This window comes from Fukomys damarensis, unplaced genomic scaffold (assembly GCF_012274545.1).
Source record: "Fukomys damarensis isolate Sample0158 unplaced genomic scaffold, DMR_v1.0_HiC HiC_scaffold_8, whole genome shotgun sequence".
NCBI classification, from domain to species: Eukaryota; Metazoa; Chordata; class Mammalia; order Rodentia; family Bathyergidae; genus Fukomys; species Fukomys damarensis.
The window spans coordinates 12,666,975-12,688,488 of NW_022900920.1; the positions used below are offsets into that span (position 1 = coordinate 12,666,975).

Genomic DNA, 21,514 nt, shown 5'->3' on the forward strand with positions numbered 1-21,514 from the left:
TATTGGGATCTTGTACCTCTACATGACAGGTCTTGGTTCTCATTTTTCCCCTTACCCCTGCCCTCCCTTCACCCCCTCCTCCCTTCCCTATTTACAAATTCTTTATTTTCATTTTTTCATTTTCTCATTTTTTTCTTTTCCCTTATTTCCTTTCCCCTACCCTTCCCACTTCCCCTATACCTTTAGCCCTTTTCTTCCTATTTCACATTGTCATTTATACCATTAGGATCTGTACAATTATGGTTTTTCACACCAGAGAAACTATTCAGTATTTACACATGTGATCTATTTATTTCACTTGAGTATATTCTCAATATGCACCCATTTTCCCATGAATGAGTCTAGTATTCCATTTTATAGAAAAACCGTATCTTCTTTATCCAGTCTCCAACTGACGAGCAAATGGGCTGTTTCCAAGTTTTGGCTATTACAAACTGTGCTGCTATAAACAAGGGTACGCATATATCACTGTGATATGATTCTTTTAATTCTTTTGAAAAGACACCCAGCAGAGGGATGGCTGGGGGGGTCAAATGGAACCTCTAATCCTAGTTCTTTGAGGTATCTCCATATTGATTTCCATAGTGGTTGCACCAGTCTGCACTCCCACCAGCGATGGAGAAGGGTTCCTTTCTCCCCACAACACTGCCAACATTTGTTACTGGTTGATTTCTTGATAGCAGCCATTCTTTGTGGGGTGAGGTGGAATCTCATCTGCATCTCTCGAATGACCAGTGATGTGGAACATATTTTCATTTTACTTGCTGCTTTTACTTCGTCTGAGAAATGCCTGTTCATTTCAGATGCCCATTTTTGAATTGGCTCTTTGAGTTCTTTATATATTCTAGATAATAGTCCTTTGTCTGAGGAGCAGCTGGTAAAAATATTTTCCCACACTGTAGGTTGTCTTTTAGTTCTGTTGACAGTTTATTTTGCAGTGCAGAAGCTTTTTAATAAGATGAGATCCCAGTTGTTGATTCTTTGTGCTAGTTCCTGTGCTACTGAGGATTTGTTCATAGTCTTTTCCTATGCCAGTGACTTCAAGATTTCTGCCTAACTTATCTTCCAGAAAATTTAGTGACTCTTTTTTAATATTTAGATCTTTAATCCACTTGGATTTTAGTTTAGTGCATGGTGAAACATAAGGGTCTAGTTTTAATCTTTGGCAGGTTGAAATCCAATTTTTCCAACACCATTTATTAAAGAGGCTATCTTTCCTCCAGGGAGGATGGTTGGCTCCTTTAGCAAAGATGAGGTAGCTGAGTACATCTGGAGTTGTTTCTATATCTTCCAATCTATTCCACTGATCCTCAGGTCTGTTTCTTTGCCAATACCATGCTGTTTTTATCACAGTGGCTTTGTAGTATACTTTCAAGTTGGGAATTGTGATACCTGCTGCCATGTCTCTGTTGAGCAGGCACATATCTTAAGCAGACATATTAGTCAGTTTTCTCATCACTGAGAAGCAATATCTAATACCTACAACTTAAAGGAAGATAATTTATTTGGCTCTCAGTTTCGATGAGTTCAATCTAAGGTTGGTTGGCTCCAAGACAAAAGCACATGGTACAAGGGCCTGGCAAAAGAAAGCTGCTCACCCCATAGCAGCCAGGAAGCAGAGGGAGCACAGAAGAACCAAGACAAAAATACCCTTACAAGTCACATCCCCAGTGACTGGTCTCCAACCAGCACCTCCTGACATCACATAAAGCTACTGAATCTACTAATAAGTGTAACACTCCCTTAATCACCTTCCGAAAGTCCCACCTCTGAGTGAGATTAGACTATAAGGAGACATTTTAGATCTAAACTATAACTGCAGAATTCTGAAAGGGGTTTTCCTGGGAAGCAGCAGCTAGAGCTGTGACCCTCAGCTATCAGGGTGAAGGGTAAACAAGAATACTGGGCAGCACAACCGAGGAAATGATTCTGGGGAGGAAATGGGCCCTGGACTATTCTGGGAGCCAAGAGGAAGGGAGTCCCAGAGACACTGTGCAGACAGACACTCTAGGAGAAATGGCACTTGGGTATGGAGTTTTTCTGTTTTCCCTTCTGCATGCCAATTCCCTTGCCACATCCTAAACCCTTCAGTAGTTTGTGGGCCATGGCAGCCTAGTGTCAGCCCCCATTTGGTTGGACAATGAAAGGAAACCTGTGTTCAAGCCAAGTGCAGAAAAGGACAGCACTCTGACAAGAATGTCTGGATGTGGGCAGCGAGGGACACAGGCCACCAGGATCCTCAGAAAGCATTGGCCATGGACCAAGTATCCTACTGTCCTTCAAGAGAGGAGCTAAATTTGAAAAAATAAATGGGACCCTCAAAAGACTAGAAAATTAAGCCACTTAAAAGGCTATTTCTAACTGCTCAGTACCAGTGTGCATGGCTGAACCCTGGAGATGGGGAAGGTGTGGAGGGAAGAGGCATTGCGGATGCTTCCTTAAAGTTCCAGGATTCACCCAGCTAAAACCCTTTTTGCTCTTGGTTCTGATGACTAAACTTTAAGCAAAAACCTGCTCAATGTCACATCTAACATATAAAGTTCTCAGCTCACAGAAAGTTATGCCTAGAGAAGCTCATTTTAAACAGCAGATCTGAGCCTTTTCTTTCCTTTTTTTGATAAGGTTGGCTAAGGGTTTATTGATTTTATTTATTCTTTCAAAAAACCAACTCTTTGATTAGCTGATTTTTTTGTATTGTTCTCTTAGTCTGAATTGCATTGATTTCTGCTCTGATCTTTATACTTTCCTCTCTTATGCTTTCCTCTTCTATGAGCTTTGGGTTTCTCTTGCTGTTCTAGGAGCTTAAGATTGAGCATTAGGTTGTTAACTTGAGCTCACTCTGTTTTCCTAGTGTGGGCATTTACTGCTATGAATTTCCCACATAGAACTGCTTTCCTTATATCCCATAAATTCCTGTATGTCATACTGGCATTATCATTAAATTATAAAAACTCTTTAAATTTCTTCTTTAATTTCCACAGTAATCCATTGGTTGTTCAGGAAGAGTGTTATTCAATTTCCATTTGTTTCTGAAGTTCTTGGGGTTTCCTGTGCTATTGATCTCCAGTTCAATTGCACTATGGTCTGATAATATGCACAGGATAACTTCAATTCCTTTGCATTTAAACATGTATGAACTACTATTATGGTAAATTTTGGAGAATGTGCAGCCACAAAGAATGTATATTCTGATTTTGTGGGTTGGAACACTCTGTAGACATTAAGTCCATTTGTACAAAGGCCAGGTTCAGTTCTAGTATTTCATTGATTTTCTTTTTCTGACTAGATCTATTTGTGACAGTGGTGTATAAAGGTCCCCTACTACAATTGTATTAGTGCTTATTTGGTTTTTCATGTCCCTTAATATTTGTTTTGTATAGTTGGGGGCATTAATATTCAGTGCCCATATGTTTATGATTGTCATCTCTTCCTCTTGGATGCTCCCTGCACAAGGATGTAGTGACCTTGTCTCTCAATTAGTTTTGGTTTGAAATTTACTTTGTCTGCAAATAAGATAGCTACCCCTGCTTTTTTCCAGGTTCCTGTCCCATGGAGAACAGTTTTCCATCCTTTTATTTTGTCTATGAGTTTCTTTTTTAACTAGGTGTGTTTCTTGTATGCAGCATATTGTTGGATTTTGCTTCTTAATCCATTCTGCCACTATGTTTCTTTTGATTGAATTGAAGCCATTAACATTGATGTTTATAGCTCATATGTATTGATTTATTGCCATATTATTTTCCTGTTCTTGGCTCTTTTTTATATTTCCCCCTCTCCATTTAATTTCTTACCTTGCCTGATGAAATATTTGGATTTGCTCTGTTGGGCCTCATGGAGTTGTGACCTTCATTGTCTTTTTCTAGGATAATTTTTAAAATTGTTTGGAGTGCTCGTTTGGTATTCATGAAGTGTCTCAGGTATTCTTTGTCATGAAAGTATCTTATTTCCCCATTAATTTTGAAAAATAGTTTTTCAGGATACATCAGTCTAGGTTGGAGGTTGTTTTAAGGTTTGAAATACCTTTCTCCAGGCTCCCCTTGACTTGAGGATTTGTGTTGAAAAGTCTGCTGTGATTCTGATGGGCTGCCCTTTGCATGTGATTTGTTTCTTTTCTCTAACTGCTTGTAATATTTTGTTCTTCTGTTGAGTTTCTAGGATCTTAACTATTATATGTCTAGGTGTAGATTTTTTTATGATTAGTTGGAGTCCTATATGCCTCACTTATCTATGTATATGTCAAGTTCTTTTGCTCTGAGAAGTTTTCTATCATTAATTCTGTGAACAGTTTTTTCAATGTCATTTGTATTTTCTCTTGCTTTTTTGTGAATTTCTATCAATTTAATATTCTTCTTTGCATCATCTAGGAACTTCTGGATTTATTTCTCATGGTCCTTTACTATTTTTTTTAAGAGAGCTCTCTCTTCATGGTCACTGACCACCATCCTGTCTTCTATATCTGATATTGTGTTCAGAGTGGCTAAAATAAGGAAAACAAGGATTCCACTATCACCACTCCTGTTCAATATAATTTTGGAAACATTAGCCACAGCAGTTAGATAAGAAAAAGAAATAAAAGCAATAGTCTCAATTTCATTAATTTCTACCCTAATCTTTATAATTTCCTTTCTTGTACTCACTTTGGATTTGAATTATTCTTGTTTTTCTGAGACCTTGAAGTATATCATTAGATTATTTATTTGAGCATGTTCTGTCTTTTAATGTGGAAATTCACTACTGTAAATTTCCCTCTTAGGGCTGTTTTCATTGTGTCCAATAGGTTCCAGTATGTCATACTGACATTATTGATTGTAGAAACTAATTTCTTTAATTTTATCTATGACCCTTCCAAGTGTTTTTATTAATACATTTGTGATACCTAATTACATCCACTTTGGGGAATTAATACATATATGTGTGTGTGTATGTATTTCAATCACTGTTCCCCTCTACTGCTATCCTTCATGGGCACCGGCCAGTGTCAGAACCCCCATAGCAGTAGGAGTTGCCATGTACAAACCTGCAGCTTCCTCAATGGCATTGACACCACACACCCTGTATATGGGAGGTTTCCCTCCTGTACTTGGACAAACACAGTCTTCCAGTCAGCACCATTGACCTGGGACTCTATTGTACATAACATACTATTTTATGGAAACAAGTCTGACCAGTGTGGGGCAGGATCTTCTAGGACAATGGTGACAAATCTGTGGCATGCGTGCCACAGCAGGCTGTTCATTATCACTGAAAGCTCTAAAAAGTTTAGCATCACTGTTCTAGGAAAAGGACGAGATTCACTTAACTAGCTGAGGAAGTTGTGGAGGTCTTAAATGAGGTCCAAATTCTTTCCCCACCATTAAAAAAATATGATGGGTGAGTGATTCACTGGGCTGTTACTTGTAACAGCTATTCATCAGTGCTTTGCCAGGCCCAAACATGAGCAAAACAAACCATAATTCTAGGACAATTCAATACTGGCCAGTTCAGTGAGAGTAGAACTACACTTCTAAACTATTTTTGTCACACAGTGAGTGAGTTTGGAATGAACACGTACTCCTCCAACCTTTGTGGTTGGCTGAAATTTGTAGAGTCTAACACTCTGATGATGTAGGTCCTTGATCATTGGAAAAGCCAATATATAATGGGAAAAGGAAACCCATTCATCAATATGTTCTATCAAAATAAGATGAAACACAAGAGAACTGCGTCAAAGCTTTCATTTCTCAGGAAAATTACAGGCTAATAACAGAGAAAAGATCCTGGGCAGCAAGCTTCCAGAGCAACCCTCTGCTTTCCAAGTTCTGCTGTGTATGTAAGACCTTTCTCCAAGGCCACTTCTTCCCTAAATTTTTCGAAGTCTTCCCACTAAGTCCCTTGCCCACCTGCTACCTGTGCACCTGTTCTTCCCCATTCAGCAGGGCCAGATGGGGCTTTTTATTTCTGGCACACTGAACTCAGGCCCCTTGAACCCAGTGAATATGTAGGAAATGTGCTTATGTGGATCTTAGTAGTAAAATCTCAGTTCTGTCAGAGTATCAGTCAATGAGTCTAGGATTAGTGAAAATATCAATTTATTCCTAACATCTTAAGTGCAGTTACCATGGTCTTAGGCTCCTGCTAACCTTTTCTTGCCCAATATTTCAGAAACGAAGCTTTCTTTGGTTACATGTCACCCACCCATTCATGTGACAAAACCATCAACCATCCTAAAGGTAGGAACTACAGTGGAAGCACTGATTTCTCTCTCTAGCGCAGTGGTGATGAACCTATGGCACATGTGTTCTTTCTTTTTAAGATAAAAGATGTTAACTTATGGGTTGTTTTTTCTAAACTAAAAACCTCAGTATTAAGGTTGAAATGCTGTGTCAGCACTTTGCGATAAATGAGTGGGTTTTGGGCGGAGTTTGGGCAGTCACCTCTAAGAGGTTCACCATCACTGTTCTAGAGACAACTTCAGAGAACACAAAACTGCCAGGGAAGATGTCCAGATGATTACAGTATTCAGAGGGAGACGCATTCTCCACTCATTTCTGTACTATAAATGTGCAGACTGCACAAGGAAAATGGGTGTCTGATATCTTACTCTCCACATTTGGTAACAGGCAATGTTTGTCTATAATTGAGCAGCTATGCAGTCTAGATTTCACTAGAGTGAAATCCTGTCTACCCAATTTCAGCAACCACCACAGTGCTGTCACTCTTGTTTCAGCGTATGTCTTTTAATTTTTTTCTCACTGAGTTTATTGGTACTTTTTAGGTGCACGTTCATCATTGGGATGTTGTACCTTTACATGACAGATCTTGGTTCTCATTTTCCCCATACCCCTGCTCTCCCTTCTCCCTCTTCCCCCTCTGGTTTGAATTTAAATGACAATGCATCACATCCTTACTTCCTCTGACATATATACACTTCCACCTCATTCTTTTCACTGACTACATAGTATTTCACTGTAGAGACATACCAAGACTTATTTAACCTGCCCTCTGCTGGTGGCCACATAGGTTATTTCTACCAATCTGTTACTTCAGATGGGACTGTGTCTGCCCAAGATGTCTACAGGATAAATACTGAATGCTCAATTGCTGTGCAGAGGCCATATGCATTTAGAAATGTGATAGATTGGGTAGAACAGCCTCTAAAGTTGTCCCAAAGTCTATTCCCAGCTCTTCACCAACACAATGTGTTCAGATTTATCTTTATCAGTCTGATAGGTGCACACTTTTCTTCCTGTAAGGTGAGAAATCTTTACACAAGTTTAAGATCATTTTTTTCTTTGTGAGCTTCCTTTTCATCTCTGTAATTTTTATTGTCATATTTAGGAAAGCCTGGCTACTTAACAGGCATGTTTTTAATTTCTTACACTTTCACAATTTCTTCACATCGATATGTTTGATTCATTTGCTACTTATTTCAGTGCATAAAATAAACAGGAATATTTTTAGCCACAGATAGGCTAAATATGGAGAGCAAGATGTGTTCGTGCTGCCCTGTGTGGCATGCTTGGCATTTTCTGGTACTGACACTCAGTCTCTCCGCAGAGATCTCTCTGGATGACAGGTTATGTTTACTCTTATTATCAGTTTCCATAAAAGTTAAGAATTCCTTGCCGGGCGTGGTGGTGGATGCCTGTAATCCCAGCACTTGGGAGGCTGAGGCAGGAGGATCACTGCAAGTTTGAGACCAGCCTGGGCTACATAGTGAGATCCTGTCTCAAAAAACAAAAACCAAAATAAAACACAAAACAAAGAACTTCTTATGATAATGGTCAAGGCAAAGGTTACATTTAAGTTTTAAAATGTATTCACATCTCTGAAAAATCTGAAATACGTAGCTCTTGCTAGAACATGAGCAGAAAGCAGAAGCAGGACATGCCAACAATTTAAGAGCATACCTAGATTCTTCTCCAGGGTCTGGAAGAGTTTGAGAGGGAAGAGGAATGAGGTTTGAAGTCCTGGTTTCCTTGTTTAAATGAAAATAGTTCTGCCGAAATACTAATTGAGCGTTCACAACCTCGAGTCCTTTCTTGGCTCCATGCAGATGAGTCTCTGAGACTAGGCTGGATTCCTCTGGGAATGCCCAGGTTTGGGTGTTGTAAAGGCAACAAGAAAAGCATCAAAGGGAATATGGAAATTTTACCCCTTTCACCAGGGTCAAAGTCCAGGCAGATGGGCTTCGGACATCTGAAAAGTGAGGAACATCTTCCTGGACCAACCCCACTGTTTGTGCCATTGTGTCCCTCGAAGCCTGGCAGGATGCCCACATCTTAACTAGGCACAATGTTTCCATGAGACTTATTTCTCGTTTCCATCCCTGCCATGTCTTGCCTCTGGTGAGAAGGAGCAGGTGCGGGCCTGGGCTGTCCCCAGGTTTGAAGTCAGAATTCTCGGCATCTCAGCCGTTTGGGCTTTTATCACTATGGTGACTATGTCATTTATCCTACAAAGCAGGAGACACATCAGAGAATGTGATTAATAATTAAGACCATACAAATAAATTGGGGCTGTTCCAGGCAAATTAGAATGAATTGCCACCTAATTATCCTCTCCACTTCCATGATAAATCCAAATACATTACACTAGACTTATACCTCATTTTTTTTTCTCTAGTGTTACAGTGAAAACCTGACATTATCTTTATTGCCATGACTAGGTACTTAGTCATACTTAGCAGCAAAACTAGTATCACTTAGTAATGAATTATTCAGTCCCCAAAGTCTTTCAATTTTATGAGTATATACATCCATTTTTACATTACACACTGATATCTTGTTCATACTTTTCTGTTACAGGAAATGAAACTTGATTTGTTGTCTTAGTTTATTGCCCAAAGATTTGTTGGAAGGGTGATAGTGCTTGTGGAAGGTAAATTTAATCCATCATTGTTGCAGAGAAGCAACAGTGGGTGACACTCACTCCTTGGTGACTATGTGACAGGCCCTGTACTGAGAGCATCACTGTGTGTCCCCGGTCAGTCCCTGAGGAAGGGACTGTTCTCACCTCCTCTGAAAACACATAAGTCTATGCCCTTAAGCACATTATACAGTCTTTATTCCTCATTGAGGAACTTGTTCTATATTCCACAGTCTGTTAACATTTCCTTTACTATAGAAACGTCACTTCGAAGTCTATCTCTCGTTCAGTACCTCTTTCCTAATTCAGTCTACCTGTTCCCACTGGGTGCATTTAGACTTCTGTGGTGGCTCCTGCATTTTGCAGAGCTAAGCTGGCTGATGATCCTATTGTTGTTTTCTTTCAACTGAGCTCCAGTGATAAGAACTTGGAAATTCAACTCAAGTGTTTTAAATCATTTTTGAGTGTTCAGGGTAGATGGAATACTGAGTCAGTTCTGTGATGGTGTAATTTTTGGCTGGGTTTTCATTCTTTCTTTCTTTCTTTCTTTTTTGAGCTACGGTCTCACTCTACTGCCCAAGTTTGCTCATGAATTCCCAGGCTCAAACGATTCTCTTACCTAGGTTTCCTGAGTAGCTGAGATCACAGGTATGCCCTACTGCGTGCTCTACTGTGACATCATTTAATTACTGGGGCATTTTTGTTTCCTTGGAGGTTCCAGCACCAGTTTTCACAGACCTGTGCATCTGTGAGTCTTCTAGACTCCAAAACCCAGAGCAGAAGATGGCTTGGTATCCAGACTCACTCTGAGCCCCAGAAAACAACTGTGTCACATACCTCTGGCGCCTCTCCCCCCCCCAAGGGAGAAGCCCCATAGAAAGAGGTGGCTTATGATTCTGCAATTACACTATCTCTGTTGCTTTTATTTCTATGAAACAGTTGAGGAAATGCTGATATTACTGATAATTATTATCTATGTGCTGGAAACCATTTTACTTAAGCCTCATAATATTGCTAGGAGTTAAGTCTTGTTTTCTTACATTTTCAAGAAGAAACAGATTCAGAGAGGTCAAGTGACTTGACAAGTCCCAGGGCACTGGTCCTTGGATAAAACCCAGCATAGACTAGCCCCCAAGTTCGCACTCTTCCCCCTCCTCTGGGTGACTTCCTCCCCACCTCCTGGCCAACAGCACACCTCCCCCAGCTTCTATAGGCTTGACTTCTCTCTCAAACCACTTGGGGCAATTCTTTGTAGTAAGTATTTGGGTGAAAGAACTTCAGGGGATCGTGCTGAACCATCCAGATCAGAATTTGGAACACCAACCATACAACTCACCAGTCCACCCACAGCTGAGCCTGTTCTCTTGTGTTTTAACAGAGAAACAGGGGAATTAGTATAATGCTTAAGATATTTTTGCCTGCTTCTCACTTTAGGCCTTTATAAATTGAAAAGCTACCTAAAGACAGGAATGTTTACATCCCTTAGGTAGCATTATCACAGAACCCCAATGCCAGCTATACCCCCCTTGGTCCATGAATTGGCCCATGCATCACTTCTAAATGACTGGAAGACTCGTAATTGTTCTGTATGCATTCATGAATGAATCTCCAAATGTCAGAGGAAATCTGGGCAAAAAGGTTAACAAAGGTCATGCCTCCACCTCCCCTCATACAGTGCCAGAGTATCACAAAATGAACTTGTGCCAAGCATCCCCTTTACCATTCTTCAAATCCTGCTTTTCAGGAACTCTGATGGCCTCCACTGTTTGCCTGATCACAAAGCTAAGGAATCATGCATAATATTATGTCTATTGCAGGGGATTTATAAGCCAAACCCTCCTCAGAAGCCTCTGCCCGCCAATCCTTTGAGCAGGACAACGCGGCTCTCTAACGCCAGCGTGAAGACGCCGGGACAGCAGGAGCCTGGGTTTCGCAGAGCACCCACTAGGTAGGTCTCCTCTCTCTAGTGGCTGTAGGGTAGCTGAGCTAAGTAAGCCAGGTTATGGGGATGGTGGGCTGGGCTCAAAATGAGGTAGAACTAGGTGGCACACCCAGAACAGCTGTGGCTCCTGATACGGCACTAAGAAAACTGCTGTGCTAGGATGAAGGCTAGACAGCCATCTCCAAAACTCTCACCAAAACCACCTCTGCCCAGACCCTGGGGTCCTGAGACATAGGTCAGTTTTGTGGGTCAAAGATGAAACAAAGAGATGAGAGGTAAGGCGGAAGCTGCCGTCAGCAGCAGGAGCCAGGGGGGCTTCTCTTCGCATCAGAATTGCCCTTGAAAGCTTCCTCCTGCTGGGGTCGACTGTTCACTTTCCCCCAGGGGACTAGGAAGACAGCCTGAGTCCTACTTACACAGGGAGGTCAGCCCAGGGAGGTGCTGGAACTGGCTCACAATAGTTGGTGAGGGCTACGAAATTTCCAAACACTTTGCAAGCAGAGTATTAAACTTTGCTAAATACTGTATTAAAGATTAAATTATATAAACTTAAGGTACATAAAAAAATAATAAATGCTCAAAATATCACTTCTAGGTTCTGTTTTTTTCCACCTTTTGTTATAATTATCTGTGCCACTGAGTGTGCAGATGTATTATTTCCACACCATAGAGCTCAGTATCATGGTGCTGCTCACATCACATCCATATTTGTGGAATCAGCCCCTGTAGGAGTATTTGTACCATGAGAATTGGCAAATGATACCAGTCAGGCCCTTCTTCCCTAGAAGGCTGTGAAACCCTTGCCCAAAACTCTCTTCTGACTCTTATTGCCCCTTTGGCAGGATGCTCACTTTATGAGCTCAAAGGAACTAAAGGTACAGACTATTGGCCAGGCCCTGTGCTCAGCAATTCATATCTCTGAATGGGAAGACACACGTTAGTCATTACAGCCCCTCAGAAGAATGTTTGGCCTGTGAAAGAAATAGCTGCCTAATAAATCTTAGAGATAAAGGCAGTCAAAGGGTCAATCCAATGGTTTAATTCCCAACTGCAGAAATACAGAAAAAAATCACATAGCATCCTAATTATTTCATTGTGGTTTGTATGTTGATCTTCGAGGTGCCTTTTTGCTCTATTTAGAGAGGAAAAACACTACTTTACATAGGCATGTTGAGGGGATGGTTCCTTTTTTGAAGGATCACACATATCTTGTTTTGCTCTGGTTCTCAACAGCTCTGCTATGCAGTAGCCACTGATAGAAAAAAATTTAAAAGCTGCTATCAATGTAAATACACACTGGATTTTGAAGACTTAATTACACAAGTGTCTCCTGTCATTTTTTCTGTTGGACAGTGCTCTGCTAGAATCAGCTCGTAGATGGGAGAAATAGCTTTGGAGAGGGCCTCTCTGGAGATGAACTGTCTGTTGTAAACCACTGGGAATTCTGCAGCCCTGAGCAAGCTTCCCCTGATGCCATCTGCAACCCTTGCCAAAAATAAGAGTGTTCTCCATCGCCTACCTTAGGGAAAGTCTGATCTGACCTGGGTAGCAGGGTAGGAAAGGACTTATGCCACCCAGACTCCAATATCTATAGAAATAACTCTCAAGGTCTCTAAATTACAATGTTGTTTTCTCTTCTCTTGATTGCTTTAATTCAGACCTGCTCCTAAATATCCACACCAAGTGCCCAGATCCACGCATACTGCCTACATTAAGTGAGAAGCAAGTTGATGCCTTTTTTTTTCAACAGTGAAGACAGAAGTTTGCACTATCTTTCAACTCCAGTTGGAGTGATTTTTTTTTTTTTTGTACCAACTTTTAGAATTTTTTACATTTTAAAAAAACCATGATTTCAAGAACTTTGAGCTACTGCCATCGGTGCTGTGCTGTGCTATGGTGCTCTGTACACTTGCTCAGGAACTTGTAAATTATTATTTATGCAGAATGTTTGTTACAGTGCAGTGCGCTGTAGTAGACATTTTTACCATCACTGAGTTTTCCATGGAAGGAAGGCTTGTGCTTTTAATATTTCAGTGAACTTGAAATATCCTGTTTGATGGGATTCTGGACAAGATGTTTACTTTCTGATCAAGGCTTTATTGGGAAACAGTCTCGCAGATGCCCTCAGCTGTGATTATGGTACCTGACACAGCTCAGGAGAGCCCAGGTAGAACCTCGAGTGATTTTCTGGATTCCTAGCTTGGGCCAGAGGTGGGAGCTGCAAGCCCAGGCTGAACTTGGCCTTCAAGGAGGTCCTAGGGCCTGGCAAGCTGACAGATCGCTAGGACAAGAGGGAAGGATCTGGTTTCTGGCCAGGAAGCTTTGGAGAGAAAATGGGTTGCAGACAGGAACTTTGAGATGTGGCCCCACCAGGATAGAGACTGGAATGCCAGGCCAGGCTGAAACTTGACCTTGAGCTGACCAGCCATGAGCACATTTGGACAGCAGACAAGGAAGAGATCTGTAGTATTGCTCACAGTTTTGCTATATAGAAACATGAAGAACTTTTTCTGGCGGTCCTTTAAAGAGTGCCGGCATTGGCACATTATTTAGATTGGGAATGGTGGTGTTTCTACAAGGAAGCCACTGCAAACCTCCATCTCCCTGTACTGTTTGGAGCTAAGCAAATTACCACATTATCTTCTCAACTGAAATACAATGAATGACCTTGTGTTCAGACAGACAGATGAGGCTTTCCACGGGACCATAATGATTTACAGATGTAAAGTAATAACCAGATCTAGCCAATCAATTCTTTAGATAAAATTCTCCTTTCACTGAAAGGTTCAACTTATTAAAAATGAGAATCCCTATGCTGGCAAAAACTACAACAAAATGAAATGCTATTATCATGGTACCGCCTAAGTCTACTATACTTATCAATACATATGGGACAAAGGACTCTGAAGTTCTCTATAGTGCATCTTAGAGTGTGAAGCCTAAACATTTACAATCTACCTGTTGAGCATTGCAGAATGTGAAAAAGAAATCAATTTCCTGACCTTACATATTCATACAAAGCAGGGTTAAGCAAGTAGCCCCTTCATTTTACTCTGCCAGTATCTGACTGGGGAGCCATTTTCATAAGATCGATAAGATGCCTAAATCCAAAGGCATGAAAAATGTAAAAATAGTTAGATAATGCAAAATGCCATTCTGCCTCTCGCTGTCTGCGGGTGAGGTCTTGTACAACTAGTTTTCACATTAGAAGGTAATTGACAATAGTTCTATAATTCACTCTGAGTGTTTTATGATAAGACTTTAGGAGTCATTTCAATGGTTTTCCTATGCCTTGAAGCAGAAAGAAAAATACATACCAAGAATCTTGGTTTGCCTTCCAAAAATCAAAACTGCATTTAACTTTGCCCATGCTCCACACTGTATCCAGGCGACATAGTATTCATAACGGGATAAATGAGTCCATATCATAAACACACATGAAAGGGAACCCAGCTCTGATACATTCCAACTCTTATAGCATGCATCTGTTTATTATATAATTATTCTCTTAAAAATGTAAAGCCATGTTAGATGATATTACTGCTGATGAGATACATACAGAATTACTGTAACTAGTGTTACATTTGGCAATTGTATTAAGGCCAAAACATATAATATTGAAAAGGTTTACAGTTTTTTATGGTGCATTGTGTGGGCCTTGTCTTTCTAGATGCCCAAATCCTTAGATTTGACATCTTAGTCCCTTCTATTGTGAATAGAGGAAGGAAAAGAATGAACTTTTGTTGTTGTTCTTTCTTAACTGTAAGTCCTGTGCTTTTAAAGAACCAGGAAAAGTTTGATATTAAAGGAGGTTAAAACTGTGACCCTATGTCATGTCCTCAGTGGCCACTTAGGGACTGTGGCTGGTGACATATTCTTATCTCTACAATACTTAATAGCTTTTACAGAGCCATGCAGTTTATTTCTGAATAAGAACATATTGAAACCTAATATTCCCTTATAATACACAGATACTAAGGAGAACTTCTAAGAAGCAGTATTTATCAAATAAAGCATATATAGCAATAACTTCCATTTTAATGTAACTTAGGAGCCAGTAACCAGGGTGGTAGTTTTTTTTGGGGGGGGGCTAATTTTCTCCTTTTTTATATATTCATAAATAATGGAACAAAAGTTAATACATTTCAGTGGCAATCTGACAATGCTTTTATATTTTTAAAAAACTTTTTTATGCATGAATAGTTGATTTGAGTATTGTAAGAGCATCACTGAGAAAGCTCAGACTCTAGACACAAAGGAGGCCTAAAGGCCACTCACGTTTTTTCATACATCTAATAGCTGTAGGTTATATGACCCTAACTTTATGGGGAAGTATATGGCTAATCTTCCAGGCATTCCATTAAAAGCATATCTCCTGAAATGTTTTTAACAGTTTGTTTTCCTGACACATGGAATCAGACATGTGTAGCAACCAAGAGAAACAAGGCATAACATTTTCCATTGTTGAAATATGCATGCAGAGGTTACACTGCCCAGTATGAATTTTCCAGCTTACACATGTGGAATGACATCACAAAAACCACAACAGCAACAAAATAAACTATATGAGAATAAATACTCCTGAACTAGTCTCCAAGGGGACATTTTTATGCCTCCTTAACCTTATTCAGAATTCTCAGACTGAATTTGAGGCCATTGTTATCTGACAAATCAATACAACACATCAATGCATCCCCTAAAATCGCTAAAGCTCTGATCTGTGTCAGAATACTCTTAGGACCTGTGGTCCCCATGGTGCTAAAAAGAGCCTGATGCTGGACCAACTAGAATGCCTGAGCATTCTCCTGCCACCTCTCAACTGATGTTTACTAAGCAATCTGAGCCAATAAGACCCTGACAACTGAGAGGGCATGAAGCCTGGGCATCTGGGCCAGATCTTCCTAATACACCCTGAACTCTTGCAGTCTTTCATCATGAGGTTTATTTTGTTTTTAAGCTTTGCTAGGTTATAACTGCCCTTAGTGTTCTGGAGAAAGCCCAGGGCAGATTTGGTCTACAGATCATTTCTCATTGCTCTCAAAATGGCCCCAGCCATATACCAGTGACCCAGATTAAAGTTAAAACAACCCTCCCAGAAATCTCCCCACACCAGCAGTAACCCAGATACTTGATATTCAGGCTGGGAGTTTTGTACACAGAAACTGGCCCAAGGGAGTCATTGCAGGTACCACCTTTCTCATCCCCGCCCATACTACAAGTTAGTACAATGGTCCCCCAGATACTCCCCATGATGTATTAGCAGCCCTATCCACATGCCCAGACACAGGAAGCCAGAGGCAAATATGGCTCTTTACCTTTACCCTTCCCTATCACGAGACACAAGTGCCTTACTGAGGCGAAACCCAATGCTGATGCCTCGCCAGTCTCTAACCATCAAATCTCTTATCTACTTTTGTCAGTACTTCTGGTCGGCCAATGTGGTGACTACTACAGCATGTGGCTATCCTGTAGGTTTCACCTACTGGACACCCAAAGCCCACTTTCTCCAGGGTCACAGCACAGAGCAGCCTTTCCAGCACCCACTAGCACTGAATTCCCCAAATCCTTCCCATGGGCATATTGACCACAGTGACCTCCAATCTAATGCCTTGCTCTAATTAGGGAAGTTGGCCATAGAAAAATCAATTTAGCTATGATTGCAAATTCTCCTGGCTCACTCTCAAGTTCCTAGTGACATTTACTGCTTTTAAACCTGTTTGAAAACTAATAGTGAAACAACCTTCTAAGATTTGCGAGACTTAGGTGCATAACCATTTCTGTGAAAAAGGATACTTCCTAGAGCTATAGGAAAGTACCATTTCCCTGACCTTTGCAGAGAAAATACACAGCCATTATAGTCTTATTTCATATGGAAAAAAAAAAACAGGAAGAGAAATATTACATATGAAATTGTTAAAATAGTTAATAGTGGATAGAGATAGGAAATTGAACACTCAATAGCATTTTTTATTTAAAGTGATTTGGCTCCTCTGGATTGAATGCCTTCTAATCCAGTCTGATTTCCCACATTGTCTTCAAAAAGCATGCTCTACGTTCCCCATAATTCTAGAATATGGCATTTTAATCCTTAACTTTAGCACAATCAAATCCAGACAAAAGAATAGATGTCATGTGATCATTTCGGTTTTACAAAAGAATTGAACACTATTTTACACTTGTGGCCTATAGTAAGTAGGTGACTTCACAAGGCAGTTATGAGAAAGATAAAAACCCTCTAAGTAATAGATGGCCAAAGCTTTCTGAACAAGGAAAAGCAGAACTAAGAGTTCCCTTACCGCCTCCTGTCAGGTCAAATCGGTAGGTGCTTGGACAGCCTGATGTTGGAATGTGTGTGGAAACCGTCAATGCAAATCTTTAACTTGTCTACAGGCTGTTTAGCACCATGCAGATTGAAGTTACCGCTACATAAACCAGCACAGTCGTTTTGTAGTGCTTCATCCATTTATAATGCTTTGGTTTGCTCATTTTTTCACATAACTTTTTATGTTACATTCTGTTACTTCTGTACACATTTCTCATATTGGGGATCTACAGGTAAATACAACCTGCTATTTCAGTAGAAAAAGTCATTGTTAAGAATATTATACCCAATAAATGGTAAACGGTAAATATAGAGTGTCTCATTTGTTACTGAGAATGTTAAAAAAAATGGAGAGGAAGCCCTCATGTAAAAAAAAATGCAGATTCCCATTCACTTATAAATATATAAGACAATTTTGGAACACAAAAAATTAAGAATTGGGAGGGGTAGCAAGCAAGGTAGATGCTGTTGGTTCTCAGAGACTAGTCAGGGGAGGGGACACGGAGGGAAGAAAATGCCTGTTCACACATACCATTGATGAGTGTCAGGGACTCTTGATACATTTTTAAGCAACATAAATTCATAATCTATCAAAGTTTCTAAAACTCACCTCATGTAGGAGATAAATTCAAAGAGCAAGCAGTGTCAGAGACATCAGATGAACAGGAAATGAAAATCTAAAGGGAATGGATAATCTATTTTCTATTTTTTTTCTAGTTTTGAATTGTTAAAGATACCACCCCACTTCATAAAGAAACTGCAAGAAATACCAATGTACAACATAGCTGTATATACATGTACAGTCCTGTACATATTCAAAAACGGTAACAAGAATAGAGGTCTTTATCTTACCATTTTCCATTTGTGACAAAGTAGGCAAAAAGTAAGTATATAGGTGATTTAAAATAGAGAAATTAAGGTGGTTAAAGTTGATATATATCAAATGAGCTACTCCAAACATGCAGAACTTCTTTCAAAGTGCCTTAAAGGGAGAAGGGAGAAGGGTCTGGGGGAGAAAGAGAAACTTTAAAAAAAAAACATTTCTATGGCCTAGAAATGTAATGATTCTTTAGATGTAGATTATCCAGAAAACAGCAAATTAAACCACTACACATAGCACAGACTATGGCTGTATTTCTCAAAATTCATTGAATTACAAGAACTTACCTTGGATACCTGTTAAAATCCATGGGCATGCCCTTTCCCTGGAAGTTCCCAGAGGGTCTAGGATGGGCCCAAGAAATCTGTGTTTAACAAGTACCCCCAGTTGCATCTTCAGATCTGAAAGGTTTAAAAAAAAAACTCATGGTAATACAACTAAAGTGCTGAAGGGGAAATTCACAGCCCTAAGCACATCTATTATAAACAAAACAGAAATGAGTAAATAATGTCAACAAGAAAGTTACAAAAGAAACAAAATAAACCTATATAAAAAGAGGATTTGTAAAGATAAAAAGTATGTTTGTTAATGAGAAAACAGAACAAATAAAACCCTGAGTTGTTGCTCTTAAGAGGAAACTGAAGACAGAATATAAGCCACTTCCTAATCTTAAAGAGAAAGAGCAAATAGAGACCCAGCATATTATAAACATAGAGAATGCAGCAATTCACCATAACCCAAGGAGATTATCATGGGAATATAAGGATAGTTCAATATTGAGTCCAGAGAGTTGACAACAGTAGCAAACCTGATATGAACAATGAAGAATGAGGATAACTGCTTCCAGGTTGGCAGATGGCCTTGAAAAGCAAGATGGTGCTTGCCCTGAGCCTGAGTGTCTTCTGCAGAGTCCTAGCAGGCTGAGCTCTGTTCCTTCAAACTCCAGTGTTCAGACCAGTTCATGTCTCAGCATTTCTACAAGACTGACCTGCCAGAGGTTGTTTGGGGCACAGAATATTCATCTATCGCCAAGCCATCATCCTGATTCGAAGGCTGATTCTCTCCACTGGACTAGCAGAAGAATTGGTTGTGTTTTGCTCCTGGGGCTGCTTCAAGTTACATATTGGAATCTTTGCTCTGAATTGGACGGCTCCCTGGCTGCAGCCCTGACTCCTTACAGTCACCGTGGCCTTGGGAGAGTTGTTACTATGTTCATGGGGATGCTCTCAGCTTTAACCTTTGCTGGGCTTTGTTATTTCAGCTATCATGGTGTTGGCATATGCAAAGCTTTTGCCGTGCTGTGGAAGTTCTGATCTTTTTTACTTAATACCTTAAGAATTGAAAGTATGTCTCTTTGCCTCTGCTCTGTCATGATATTCAGCTCACAATAAGGAAGAAATAACAGATAAGTCCATTGGTGGATAAACCTCCTTATCACAAGGTTATTTTCAGAATTTAATTTTGAGGAAAAGATTTGAGAGAAATTGTATCCCATTCAGCAATAGTAAGACCAAGTTCTGTAATTTTAGTGAGTTAATAGGATCTTCTCCTGGCTCAGAAAATGCAGTGTGACTAAACATTACTTATTGCTTTTTTATCAATCTCTTAAAGAGAATTCAGTTTCATTACTATCAATACATGATTATAATTTTGTATTTTTCCTGGGAACAACAGACAAAGGGAAAGATTGTTATTCATGAGTAAAGGCAGGAAAATCAGACAGTGTTTACTTTTCAGAAACTTCCCTATTTGGTACCAGCTAATGATGATTATTTTATGTCCTAGAGAAACTTTAAAATTAGGAGATGCTGATAGCTGGCATTTCAGATTTCTAAATCCTAGGAATAAAAGCCTGAAGAACTTCTGAATTTAGAGATCCATTTAGGGAAAGGGTCTTCCTTGCAGCTCTATTAAAATATTACAGATTCCAAACAGAATTCTCAAATGTGTTTTACTTGTCCTAAAATAATCTGTGCACAAATATAAAACTGTATATAATACATTATTTTTCCTACTGTGGGAACTGCTAATAAGAAAATATATTCTATGAAAGAAAATATTTTTTAAAACAAAAGCTTATAACAACAATAATAATAGAATGGGATTCCCCGCATAGGGAGGCTTATGGGCACTCCAGAGACAGAAATGAAATTAAGCTGAATGACAATGCCAATCACAAAAAGGATGAGAGGCTTCTGCAGAGTTATTATGCTATCATTTTTAGATTTTAAAAAATCTAGCAGATTATAGAGGGTGCATTTGTACAAAAGGTAACACACTAATGAAATCTCTATGAACAATATATATGGCTCTCAGACCCAGTTCCTAAGGTAAGTATTCTATGTGAAATAAAGCTAAAGATTACTAACATCGATAAAATTGATTGTTTTCTCTGGGCCCTCCCCTAAAGTTTTAGAGCTTTAATTGCCTTTTACTTGGCTTTTCTGTACCAAGAAAATTCCACTCTCCTGCGGATCTTTGTAGCTGTTTTACTCACAGACCAGGTGAACTTGTTTTTCTCTCGAGACACAAAATGCATGTAGTCTGCTAACTTCTTCCTTGATTTCTGTTTCCCAAGTTAAAGTTCCAGCACATGTGTCTTTTTAAGCTCCCAACCAGCAGACTTGGTTGTGTGTTAACCCGTACTTGTCCACAAATTCCATGATCAGCTTCCAAAACTTTTCAGCATCTATCTGAGGACAGAAGTGAATATACTCTGCTCTTTGGTGAGGTCATCAAGCCACCAGCAAGCTGGTCGTTCACTGTCAGGGCACAAGTATGTGCAAACACACGTGCAGACAGGGCTGGTCTAGGAAGACTGATCCCCCCACCCAGACACTGCCAACAAGCCAGGACCACAGATTCGAGATCTGTATTTGAGCTTTGATGTGAGGCCAAGAACTGGAGAGAAATCCCCTGGGCTTTAAGGGTGAGCGCCACTGCAGAGGCAACAGCAGCCTGACAACAGGGCCTGGAAGGCCTTCAGGTGGGGGAGGAAGGACAATAGGAAGCACATGCAGGAAAGAATGCCAACAGCCTGAAGTGCCCTGGGACAGCTGGGCAGGAGCCCGGGAGTGGGAGACCCACATGTGTTTGTGTAGCTCTGGAAGATAAATATTTTGTTTCATGTCTAACTGAAAGCACAAGTGCAAGGAAACATCCCTGTTCTATGGATGCCCAGTGATATAAGAACATATGCAAGTGTACTTGGGTAAAAATATGTATTTCAATGTGGGAACAGTCATCTGTTACAAAAAGTCACTGTGAATCTTCTACTAAATAAATAAATGTGTAGCCCTCAAAGACTTGGAATTTCTTGTGACTCTGGTCAACGGTCACATTTTGCTTTGCTTTGCTTGGATTTTGTAGACAGGTGGTGCTCTGATCAGTGAACAGAAGACTTCTTTGGCAGCTGCTTTTTCTTCCTGTCCTCTAATAGGGAGAGCACATTCTAGAAAAACAAAACAAGCAGGTGAGTGTCCTCCGGGGTTTTGATGGGGTGCTTTGGGATGCTGAAGATGCT

At 40.0% G+C, this 21,514-nt stretch overlaps 2 protein-coding genes and 1 long non-coding RNA gene across 8 annotated transcripts in view; 1 reads left to right on the forward strand and 2 right to left on the reverse strand.

The window, feature by feature from the left end:
* Adam12 (ADAM metallopeptidase domain 12) overlaps positions 1-15,356 on the forward strand; it is a 405,947-nt gene extending 390,591 nt beyond the window's left edge. For all 4 annotated transcript variants that reach the window (XM_033761360.1, XM_010620988.2, XM_010620978.2 and 1 more), the window contains 2 exons: positions 10,665-10,795; positions 12,448-15,356. In XM_033761360.1, coding sequence (XP_033617251.1) covers positions 10,665-10,795; positions 12,448-12,508 — 192 coding nt within the window. In that variant the 3' untranslated portion in view covers positions 12,509-15,356. The remainder of the gene's footprint in view (positions 1-10,664; positions 10,796-12,447) is intronic.
* On the reverse strand, positions 7,687-19,624 carry LOC104859984. 2 transcript variants are annotated; one of them, XR_779528.2, is made up of 3 exons: positions 18,980-19,624; positions 18,279-18,392; positions 7,687-8,434 (listed from the first exon to the last, which is right to left on the reverse strand). It is a non-coding gene; the product is annotated as an uncharacterized LOC104859984 (long non-coding RNA). The 2 variants fall into 2 exon arrangements; XR_779524.2 differs by having other exon boundaries at positions 18,800-19,624.
* A 1,140-nt stretch (positions 19,625-20,764) lies between these two features.
* The window catches only part of Fank1 (fibronectin type III and ankyrin repeat domains 1), a 145,734-nt gene continuing 144,984 nt past the window's right edge, over positions 20,765-21,514 (reverse strand). For both annotated transcript variants that reach the window (XM_010621002.2, XM_010620999.2), the window contains one exon: positions 20,765-21,442. In XM_010621002.2, the coding sequence (XP_010619304.1) occupies positions 21,377-21,442 (66 nt within the window). In that variant the 3' untranslated portion in view covers positions 20,765-21,376. The remainder of the gene's footprint in view (positions 21,443-21,514) is intronic.